Below are 12441 nucleotides of genomic sequence, written 5' to 3' on the forward strand. Positions count from 1 at the left end.
ACCGCTTAGCTCTCTCGGTTGCATTTCAACAGAATTGTAAAGTGCTTGCAAGATTTTAAGCGAATATCTGAAACAGCCTCCAGCTTGCATGGGGAAAAAGGTGTCAGTGTACAAATATACAGGCCTGTAGGGTTAGACTATCAAATACTGACACTGGAGCTGCTAACACACGGATCATTCTGCTGATCCTCTTCTGTAAATTAAACAATCCCTTTGTTGTAGTCAGCATTTTCCCCCAGAAATACATTACCTTCCAGAATGGAAAGCATGTGAAAGACATTAACACTGAAAGCCAGACTGTCTGATAATACCGTTGTCAGCAGCTGGTAAATGCAGCTTGACCTACAAAAAATAAAATAAAATAAAAAATCTAGAAAGAGCTTTAAAAAGTTTAGTTATGCAAAATAAAGTATAAAATCCATTGATCTAATAAAAAAAAAAGTGTTGTGTGGCCAGAAAAAATGCTTCAAAATGGGTGGAATATTAATACAATCCTGCCTTCTGCCATTTGTTTTCTTGCCTGTTCTGAAATTCAATTCAGTTAATTTTTATAGCGCCCAATCACAACAACAGTTGCCTCAAGGCACTTCATGTAAGATAAAGACCCTACAATAACACCTTTGAATCTCTTTACCACAGAGATGACATTATCTCTGCCATCATTTTACTTCAGCCTCCTGTAAAAGATACCCTTAATCTCAAGAGAGCACTTTTATCCCTGATTACATTGTAACCACTGAAAATAGACGTAAGCTGTTTTGCTTTGAGATACCTTCAGGATAAATGCTCAATGTCAACATCTTAATTGTATTTAAAATATGAGAGTTTTGATGGTGATCGACAAAAGAGTCAATGTGCCACTTTCCCCCCTACATTTCAATAAATTCTTCAAAAGAAAAGTAAAACCGGAGACTAGTTTAGACGTGTGCATATTTGCAAAAGAAAAGAGCGATTGTCAAACCCTCTGTTAAAGCGGAAGTCTTTAAGCAACAAAGGTGAACGTAGTGCATCCTCGGAAAGGCTGTTTTCAAGCACTCTGGCGTGAAGACAGGACGTATTTTCTGTAGGTGGCTAATGGACCCTAATGGTCCACTCAGTCAGTGCCTTTCTCTCACACGTCCGCAGATCTGAAGGCACTCAAGAGAAAATGACAAACTGGCTGGTGGGCAGCGCTTACATGGAGTGGACTCCACTGTGCCCGTCAGCATGGATCAGTTAGCAAGTCAGTCCCCAACCAGCACACTCCAAGCCCTGAGATATGTGCGACAGAGTCGTTTCATCCCCCCATCCGAAGCCAATTCGTTCAGCCAAAGTTAACCATGGCTGTCACATCAAAAATGATCTTGTCATTTCAGTATAGATGCTGGAGGAAGCGACTTCACCTTGACGACCTGTTGGAGGAATAGAGTCTTTAAGAGGCCATTGTCAGGCTGTCAGGACTCCGAGACCCCCCTAACCACCCCCAGCCCACTAAGATGAACCAATATATTTCTATTAACACAACTATTATTCAAACTTTAGCTGTTAGTTTGAAAGACTAATGACTATTACCTGTAAATATCATTTTGTGCTACAAGTTTAGACTTTTTTGAGAAAAGAAGTATCCTCAATAGATCATGTTTAACATGACCAGCATTAGTTACTGTGTCTAAAATGACAAAAAAAATAAGAGATGGAGGATTAAGGAATAAAGCATAAAAGTAGTTTGTGGACTAACAACTTCAAGCATATGGCAGGAACAAAAAAAAGGCAAATTAAATTATATTAGATACTATCAGGCACATCAATCAACTTAACCGAGGATAATGTGACTAGATTTTCAGTGTTAATATCTTTTAGTGCAAATTAAGCCATTATGGAAATTTCTTGGTCTGCATTTGAAGAAGGGCGTTATTTGTGGCGTGCATAGTAGCAGAATAACATGACGAGCAGCAGTTCTTGGCATTGAGATGGACTGAAGCTGTCACCCTTGACCTCACTGAAACGTAGCTGGGTCACAGACTTGTCTGTCACCCGGCACTGTGATTTTATAGAGGATGACCTCTCTGTTCACCTCCCTTAAGGCCAACAGTGGTCACATGGTGATTAGCTAAATGGATTTCGAAGCATCTCTGGGAAAGAAGGGAGGGACGAGGGGAGCGTGTGAAAACGTCTTGATAAAGACACGTAGAGGAATGTCTTAATAATCACAGGACGTGCTCTTACGTGTGCTAATGCTAACCATTTATAACAGTGAAATAACTGAGGCCATAGTGTGCAGAAATGGCCAAGCCACTACTAGAACCTATTCAGTCCCTACGCTTGTACTGCAACTACAACGTCCCATTCCACTGGATCATTTTATCCTTAGAGTACAAGTGGCCACAGATACAATTAAACCCACAGCAGTGGTTGTTTTGCTCAAGCTACACAGAGCAGAGCATGTACAGGAATTTGTGTTAATGACTTGTTAGTGTCACAGCTCACACTCAAATAAAGCCAGCCCGAGGTCAATGTGACTTTACATACTTCGTAAAGGCTTAGTATGAAGAGGCAGCTATACATATCGACCTCTAACTATACATGGAGCATCCCATAGGAGCATGTATTAAAGCATAAAGGTGTACAAAATGGTTACTGCTGCTTCAGGGGCAAACACACCAAGCTATACACACTGCATAGGCGGAGTTTGTGTGAGGAAAATACAAAGATGGCGCTGACATTAAGACCAGACCTTAATGCTAAAAACACCTCCGCTGTGCTCTTTAACTGGACACTGGTGAGTACAGAACAACTCTGGGATTTGGAGAACTCAGAGATTTGTTGAACAGTTGGATTAAACATCTAAGTGCTCTGAGCGCTCAGTTTGGGATTAATTTGCTGCTAACAACAAAATTTCTCATCCATTAATCTTCATGTGTACTACACATGCTAAAAGTTGCTGTCAGGGAACCACTCCAGTCAAAGTTGGAGCGTCCTGAGGACTGGTGGCAGGTGTGTGTGAATCTGTGTGTGTGTCAGAGTGGGGACAGAGAGAGGGAGACAACTGCTGTTGGTCTGCTGGGAGCAGATGTTGAAGATCTCTGTAAACTGTTAATAGCTGAAGAGTCTCATTACATTTAACTCTTTAAAGGCCAAATGTCTCTCACTGCTTCTATAGCAGTCTGACACATGATTACCCCGCTGAAAGTGGAAGATGAAATGTTAGAGTAATAGGAAATAGCTCAAATGGACACTTTCCCTCTCTTCTGTAATAAAAAACCTGTCTCAGTTGACTCTTTAACCTCACTCTTTCTCATTTTTAATTCAGCAATTATTCTGCAAATACACTCTCAGTTAGTGTACTATGTCCTCTACATACCTACTTGTGTAGTATGTGAATTCTGACAGCCTACTGTAACACTATCTAGAAATAACGTTAACGTTTAGCACAACTGTGGTGCTTTCACAAAACATAATACTAAATTCTTTAGCAGTGAAGATGACAGTTTAACACGCTTATAAAAAACCCAATTGCATTTATTAACTGGGTTTTAACTGCAATGCCTCGAAATGAAAAAGTTTGTTAGCTAGCTCTTAGCTAGCTAGTAATGGCTAGCTAACAACGCCGTCATTATCTGATAATATATACTTCCTTTAACTGGCTGAAAAATGTTTGTCCACGTGTACAGTGACTGTTAGGAGACACTATTCGATATTTCTAGAGCCCTCAGTGTAGCCACAGTTAGTAATTTGAGCGCTATAATACTCTGAAATTAGTGAGTTTAAGTATAGAAGTGCAGACAAAGCATTAACTTAGGGTGGCTAATGTTACTAAATGTTGGCAAACCTCATGTACATTTTTTTCTGGAACATTAGTAATGACTTGATTACATTTTAATAAATCATAATTGCTGAAATGACAGCAATTTCAGGTTAGAAAGTAACAAATTAATGCAGCTCTCCCTTACATAATTCACCACATATGTGAATGTTAGCATCTAAAACAGTCTCCCCACCATCATTTTAGGAAAGCACTGAGAAGAATGAGAAGGACAAAATAATAAGACACAGGCTGAATGACCCTCAAAAGAATTTACATCTCTGGGCATAATTTTAGAATTTATGTGCCATTAGGTTGAAGTTTATTTTGAACCAAAACACACGTTTTTACTGTTTGAATTCCGATGGTCTTACCACACCAAGTTTGTCCTTTAATTCTGCAGCTCAGGGCCATTAAGGGAAAACAAAAGTAAACCAAGCCCCGCTACTTTAAGCAGTGCCATTCCACCCGAGAGCCTAGTGTTTAGAGTGAATCCGATGACAAAACTGAGCACAACAGCTGTCTGCTGCACTGGGTTACTGTCAACACTGAGCTATCACGCGAGCATGCATGTATCTGTGAACCATTCTGATTTCAGCACAGCGGTCTGACCCTAAATTCATATTCAGCTTATCCGTTTCTGAGTGCCGGGGGTGTCCTCGACTATGGCGTGTTTCCTGACCTTTATTTACCGTGAGAAGATTCACAGAGCGTGAGTTTCTTTCAGCACTCTGCTTCACAGTCTCCCAGTTATAGACATTCACACCAGGGAACATTGCAACACCCACACTGATCTACTGATGGACACGCAGCAGGGGATTAAAATGCCTTGCTAAAAGGCACTTTGACAGTAGCTCAAACAGGGAAGAACATGAGACTCCGCCAAGCAGATTTTTTTGGTGCTGTGTGAAGATTTGAATCTATAAATCACAGTCCTGCTCCTTTAACCTTTAGGTGTTAACATGTTATTGCTCTCACCTTGATGCCTCCCATTCTCTGCTCTCCCTTGAACTCTTTGCCATTCTTCAGCCAGTGTATGGTTGGTGGTGGGTTTCCAGACGCAGCGCAGCGGAATTTGACGGTGTTGGCCGCAGGAACGGCCAATAATTTCTTGTCCATTCGTTCTGGCCTGGTCCAATATGGCGCTTCTGTTGGGAAAACACAAAAGACTCATTGAAAACTCTTAAGACTTTTAAATATTTCCATTTCAAAGACATTAAATAGATAAGGCAGACTCACGCAATACGAAGATGCCACTTTTTTTTTTCTCCAAACAGATCTGTCTACGGTTTTCCATTTACTCTTAGATCATAAAACATTTGGGGAAAGACCCTCCAGGAATTTACAGTTACATGTTTTTGTAATTGTTAAAAGACGGCACACAGGCACCATCTCAATAGCCGCGCTGATAAAACAATCTTTCTTCCAAGTCGGCCCTTCCCCGCTGTCCGCAGAGATACAGTTAAGTTGAAGATGCGCCAGCGGTGTAAAACACAGTTTGACGGATGCTGAAAGAGCTCAAAACGGACGCATGAAGCGTCACGGGGGGACCAGACAAAACCATCTTACCATCTTTCCTCTATAACAAGATGAGGAGTTGGTCTGAATCATGAGATCTTGAGAGTTTGGAAACCTGTCAGGGCGATTTATTGAGTTGTATTGAGAAGACGGTGGACAAAGAGAGCGTAGTGAGTCAGGAAGGGCTATTGTCCATGCTGTGTGGGTGTGGAGAGTGAGAGCAACGAGGCATGGCTTGCTCACTCTCCTCTTGGTATAATCTGTGTGTGTGTGTGTGCTTCCCAGGACAAAAGCTGGGGAGTTGGCTGACCGGTCATCAGATGTCTCTTTTACTTTCTAAATGCAGCAGGAGAGAGTGGAGCTAATTACCATCTCAATAGCCGCGCTTGTGTGTGTGTGTGTGTGTGTGTGTGTGTGTGTGTGTGTGTGTGTGTGTGTGTGTGTATTTGAGTGAGTCAGGCAATAGTTAAAAAGTAATTCTCACCCTCGAGCGCTGAACGGGCAAATTCCCGTCTCATCTTGGCAACTCAGGTGAGATGTCAATCACCGTTCGATATAACATCTACCTATAAATGCCTTTGATCTACTGTGTGTCTATTTATCAAATGTCTGGGGTGTTCTGATACTTTTCTGACACTTTGGCTCCTACCATCAAACTCTGGCTTCAGCTTCACAGAGTAATTGCAACCAGACTGAGAGAGATGTTCAGCGATTAAAGACACCTACCTATCTTCTTAGAAAGCAAACAAACAGGATGTTACTGAACCCTCTAAACAGACTGTGTGTGTGTGTGTGTCTGCTAATAAAGCACACAGACCACTGGCTGACTTAGAGACTCCCCAGCTCGCAAAGACAAACACCCTCCACGTGCAATCACACACACATACACACAGACACACACACACACAGCTTCCACCTTAAAAGGGAAGTGTCTGTTTGAATTCATGACTTCTCTCCCTCCATCTCTCTTTTTCTGTCTCTGGAGCGAAGTTCCACACTCCACACTGGGACAATCCTCCAAAAGCAGTCTGAACACATTGTTTTTTGGCATGGTAATCAGCCACCCTACACACACACTGACACACAGACACACACTCAGTCAAACAGAAACGCTCAGTGAGGTTTTAAACAAGTCTCTAACCCAATGTGTGGTCCTTCTCCTCATCCTCCTCCTTCCCCTGCTGCTGCTGCTGTGGGTCCTGAACTCATCTGGGCCTGAAAACATATTCCTGCTGCTGATCCTTCAGCCACAATGACGCTTATAACCCAAAATAGATGCTTAGGTGGATTCACAGGACGGACTAAAGGAGTCTCCGTGGTTTTGTCACCATAACACACGAAGGTTGTTTTATTCGCGGACCTTCAGCTGCTCTGACTGACGCTCTCCTCTGTGGAATCAGGAGATCAGCCGTCAGTCAGGCAGTCTGGATGAAGCTTTTGAAATCTTCTCGTAATTTGTTGCCCATTGTTGTACTTATCGCTCATGCGAGCAAGTCTCCTCTCATTCAACGTGTTCCAGATGTAACAATCACCTCCTGTGAACCATTAAGCCAATTAGTAGCTTGCCGAAACAAATGTTTATTCCACGTGAAATTATGCCGTGATTAAGCGGGGACGGTGATTTAACAGTTTAAAAAAAAAAAATCTTTTTTATTCGCGAGACTGAAAAGCTTTCTTTCTGGTGCTTCAAAAATACGATATGCTGGCTCTGCCGATTCTTAAAACAGCTTACTTTTCAGAGAGCTGATGCAGACACTTTCCACCAGAAGGAAAAAAGTGAAAGAGCCGCAGCCTTTTCCAGTTCAGAAAAAGCCGTCGATATTTTGATTTCAGCATGCTTTTGATTTACTGCGCAGCCTTGCTCTGTATGCTCAGCAACACGCAGGAATCCCATCCCGTGTCTAATTGGCAGGATGGTATTTCCTCAGCAGAAGAGGGGAGTGGGATTTTCTGGGAGGGAGGCGAGGAGGCACGGAGGAGGGGAGGGCTGGCACCCCTCAACCCCTCGCAGAGGGGGGTTAGAAGGGACTCGACAGATAACCCTGCCCTGCACGGATATGCAGTCGCTGTAGTGGAAACTGGTTTACAATAACATCTTAGCACAACTCAGCAGCTACAGTGTCATGCCCACCTGTCAGACACGGAGGCTAACTGCGAGGGGAATCTCTCTGGGAGCCTATAAATACACGAGCGTGATCCGCCTTGCTTGCTTCATGTTTGATAACAGATTTCAAAGTGTGGCTGGAGAAATCCCACCAACACAGACGGGGTAGAGATCAGTCAAAGGAAGAAGGTTGTTTCCGCAGGCACACAAAGTGTCACATTGTCAGCAGGTATATTCTTCCCCATTGCGGCTGCAGCCCTTAAGGTAAGACTCAAACTCAGTGATATGGTGCAAAATATTGTGCAAAAAGCACAAGCTAACATAGGAAGACCGTCCACTTTTTGGTCTGGAGCTGGGATTTCCCCTATTATTATTATTATTATTATTATTATTATTATTATATTGTTTTTCTAATTAGGGTGGATATGGTGACCCAGAATCCTCCCTTAAGTTACGCTGCAATAGGCCTAGGCTGCTTCTCATGATGCTGTGAGTCTCCTTCACTCATCTGTTTTCCACTCACTTTGTGTTTATACACTGCTCTACATTTCATTATTAGTCATTATTAATGTCTGACTCACCCCCAACCATTCCCCATGCCCCTCGATGGGCCTGGTTCTGTTGCAGGTTCCTTCCTGCTAAAAGCAAGTTTTTCCTTCCCACTGTCACCAAGTGCCTGCTCATAGGGGTTCCTATGATTGTTGGGGTCTACAATATAAAGCGCCTAAATAAAACGTAACTGAATTGGAATTTTCAAGATTTTCTCATAAACTTCTTAGTGCGCTCACGTCTTTCTGGCTCATGGATCTGTGCTGCAGGTTGGAGAAGCATGACTGTGGCTCCTCTATCAGCTATGTTGAGTACAACAGCAATTAGCTGGAGCACGACACAGTGCAGTGCTGATCGCCACGGCACAAGTCTCTTCAGCGCTCAGACACCGATCTGGGGAAAAAAAAGGGGGGGTCTAATTGTGTAATTGTATAATTTGCCCTCACTGACGCCTGCGAGCACACAGGCAGATTTCATTACAGATTACACTGGGGCTCTTTGAAGGCACACTGCCCTGGAGGGCCTGCGGGGACTCAAGGCAAACAGAGCAGGAGGAATGGCGGCTGTGGAGCAGCGTAGCGTGGCCCGGCGTCCAGCTCTCTGCTCTCCTGCCAGGGTAAACAAGGAGGCTGCATAGCTCAGGAGCACAGCACAGCACAGATTAACCCTCCCACCCTCGTTCACATACACGCTGCCCTTTTAGTTCGCACAGGCTCCAAGTGTGTTCGCTGCTTTCCATGCTGCAAAAAATACTCACACACTCAATTCGCATTCATCGTGTGAGGGCGGACGGCTGTTCAAAAATTGCTCACTTTGTATTTGCCCATCTGTCAGCGCAGCATCTTCAGGGCACTCCATTTTAAAATGTTTTTTCAAGTTTTTACGCATATTTTGAGAGATCAAACGTCAGGTCTGAGAGATTCGAGTGGTAGGTTCTTGCGCACTCATTGCTGAAGTTGGCATCGCTCTGGTCACTTTACACAAGTTTTGTGACTGCAAAAATAGTCCACAGACAGCAAAGTCCTTGAAACCACCTTGGCTCTCCAACAGTTTTCTTTAGGGCCATGCTCTAAAGATCATGTAGGTCATCATACAGGTAGGGCCTCTTCCTCCCCACTTCAAGCGCTCTTAACTCCTGGGTCGGACCGCACTCGTCCTTGAATGCAACCTTCAGCTTGTTCTGAAATCCACCTGCAAAACTGCGTGACGACATCCACATCCTATTGAGAAAACCTCTCATACGAGCACCTGGCAAATGAATCAAGACTGTCTCTGTGTTGGTTTCTGCTAAATTTGTGTCTCCAAGACCATAAAATTGCAAAGATGACAAACACAGAAATACATGTTGAAAACAATGCACACCACGCTGTTTCAGCTGCAAAGGTACCGCTAATTAATTTGGACATGTGTTGCACAGAGGAGGCCACCTGTTTCCCTGATATCTTTGTTCACTCTCAATATCTCAAAATGCTGCTGAGGCTAACAAAAGAAGCCTACCGACAGCAACAATGCAACTCTCATTGATGAATAATTACTCAGTAAATATTTTAGTTCCCCAGCTGGAAACTTTTTCTTAAAGTGGTCAGGTTAATGCTGCCTCCTTTCCTTGTTTCCTGCGCCCTCTCTTCTCATTAATTAATACCCCGACATTTTCACCATCTCCACATATCTGTTATCGTCTGCTCAGCTTGTAGATGTGGATCTTCTTTCGGGGACTCTGTCTGGTTGTGTGGTTTGTCACATGGCTCCTTCCTGCTACAGCTGGCTAATTAGCATTGGCTTTGCGGACATTAAGCGGCGATAGGGGTTTAAAGTTTCTGGGCTAATCCCTCTGCTTTTGGTCAGGAAATCAGAGCCTTATATGTCATGAGGTAGACTTACTTTAAGAGATTAAGTCTGGCAGTCTGAGGCTATTTACCGGCATTCAGGATGTCTGCCGTAAGCTGTTACCGCCTCTGCCACTTCAGCCTGTTTAGAAAAAACACACTGCAGGCTTTCACTGCGACGTGAAGCTGTGCATTCAGAGATTTTACGCTGGAGCTGTTAGCAAGCTTTTCCAAAGCGGCCTGCACTACAAAGACCGCATCGGGAAGTTTTCTTTAAGAAAACGTATTTATTTTGTTCATTTTTTCTATCTCTCTGGATAAAAGCAATCAATTAAATCAATTCTAATTGAAGTCGAACTGAATCAAGTCTGAAAGATTAAAAGTCAAACATGAAAACGAAGCAATATTAGGTTTGAGTCTCTCACACATATTGAGTAGGTTGAATAGTTTAAATGTTGATATTGACAGAAGTAAAACATTTGTAAGATGACCTCAGATCAAACATTTAGAAACTGGTATAAGATGCAACTAAGTTCCCCAGAATCATTAAATGAGCACCATCTTAATTCCAGATCACTTTAAAAAGCATTATTCTTATTCTTATTTATTTTTTGGACACACCTAGTTGCTGTTGGTTCTGGAGTGGCCACATTTATATTTCCGTGGAATAGCTTTGCTTGTTTTTCACATGATTTTAGAACATTTAAAATTTCTTGTTTCTCTTGAACACCAGTTCATCTCCCCTTCCCGATCCATCTCTCGCCATGCAATCGTTGTAGCTGGATAACAAACGATTGGGTGAACTGTTAATGATGACCACGGGGCACTGAGAGTTTCAGGAGCGGCAGTATGTCCCACAATCATTGCCTCAGCTTCAGTTTTATTTTAGTTTGAGCTGAGTGTGACGACGTTTGATTTGGTTGGATCTTTGTAGCGACTTTCACAAAGGGGCTTTGATTTCGGCTGGGCGTGCGCCTGTCGCTCTGTCACTGAAACAGTTGCGCATTTTGCTTTTGGCACCAATTTTGTTGAGTGGTTAAGGGTGGACTGGGAGTTGGTTCAACATATCATGGTCTGTTTGACATCGTTAGCATGTTTTGGGCTTTCACTTTTATACAGTCTGCTGACTCCCCCTTTTTTCGTCTCTGCATCCTACACTCTATCTTTTACCTTTCACTTACATCCCATTGTCTTCCCTTTATTACTGTAGTTCCATCAACTCTTTCCTCTCATTTTTTAGATTCGTCTCTGACTGTCAGCACCTCACCTTCTGCTGTCTCGCTCCGTATGGTACAACAAAGGCAGCACAGTGTGGCGTCTGGCTGGTCGAGAGCTTGCCGAGAGGGGTGGAGGTGCTTTCTGTCTCTCTGGAGTCATGCTAGCTGACAGAATAGAGCGTGTAAAGTGTGTGCAGCCAGTGAAAGCCATCCCTCCTCGTTCTTTGTTCACCTACACCTGAACTCCGCAGGTCTCTGAATGCCAAAACAGCTCACATCACAAAAGAGCAGTGAGAGGGGCTGTTACCTGCTGGAGAAACAGCAGCCTTTGATCTGTGCGACAGTGGCATTTAGTTTTGTGCTTGTGGGGGAAGGTTTAATGCGAGCGATTATAAGAGCCATATAATGTCAATTACAGATATACAACTCTGATTACGCTCATACAAGCCTGCATAAATCCATTTGTAGTCACACAGTGGCCCATAAAAGCAACTTTGTGGGGACGTGCTGTTGCTCCTGCAGATGAACTCTTTTATCACTATGACAAATGAAATGAGTTTAAATTGTAAACTGCACATTAACTTCTGAGGATAAAAGTGCAAGTGTGGTGTAAATAATATGAAGAGCTCATTTATGTACGACATAGGGAATTTATAACTTTATAAATATCTGACACAGGACCTTAAAGATGCATTTGGCCCTTCAGTTCCTCCAAGCCTCATCAGAAATGGTGTTGATTTCTGATGCCAATTTGGTTGCTGGGGGATTCCCATGATGCATTGAGTATTTCTTCTTTAGTCACCTTTCTCACTCACTATGTGCTAATAGACATCTCTGCATTGAATCACACTTGTTATTCATCTCTGGCTCTCTTCCACAGCATGTCTTTCATCCTGTCTTCCTTCTCTTCTCTCTTCCTTCTCTCTCTCAATGAGCCTGGTTCTGCTGGAGGTTTCTTCCTGTTAAAAGGGAGTTTTTCCTTCCCACTGTCGCCAAAGTGCTTGTTCAAAGGGGGTCATTTGATTGTTGGGTTTATCTCTGTGTGTATTATTGTAGGGTCTACCTTAAAATATAAAGTGCCTTGAGGCGACTGTTGTTGTGATTTGGCGCTGTATAAATAAAACTGAATAAAATTGAATTTTTATGGAATGAAACAGAGGAAAAAACTGAGGTATGGCAAATTACACAAGAACTTTACTGGCAGTCGGTGGCAACAGGTCTCATGGTATGATGAATCCAAATTTAAAACTTTTCGGTTCAAATTTACATCATATATATGGAGCAGGTGAGGACAGAGGGATGTGTAGAGCTAAAGCACGGTGGAGGCTCTGTCATGTTTAGGGCTGCATTTCAACCAGTGCTGTTGGAGATCTTATCAAAATTGATGGAGCTTTAAAAGCAGAAAAGTACCATCAGGTTTTGACCCACCATGCAGTGCAATCTGAA

The 12441-nt window shown here is 43.0% G+C and overlaps 1 protein-coding gene across 9 annotated transcripts in view; it reads right to left on the reverse strand.

Annotated features, from left to right (window-relative positions):
• Positions 1 to 12441, reverse strand: part of fgfr3 (fibroblast growth factor receptor 3) — a 65434-nt gene that overhangs the window by 24137 nt on the left and 28856 nt on the right. For all 9 annotated transcript variants that reach the window (XM_026151199.1, XM_026151202.1, XM_026151198.1 and 6 more), the window contains exon 5: positions 4760 to 4929. In XM_026151199.1, the coding sequence (XP_026006984.1) occupies positions 4760 to 4929 (170 nt within the window). The remainder of the gene's footprint in view (positions 1 to 4759; positions 4930 to 12441) is intronic.

The sequence above is a fragment of the Astatotilapia calliptera genome, chromosome 19, assembly GCF_900246225.1.
Source record: "Astatotilapia calliptera chromosome 19, fAstCal1.2, whole genome shotgun sequence".
Classification (NCBI taxonomy): domain Eukaryota; kingdom Metazoa; phylum Chordata; class Actinopteri; order Cichliformes; family Cichlidae; genus Astatotilapia; species Astatotilapia calliptera.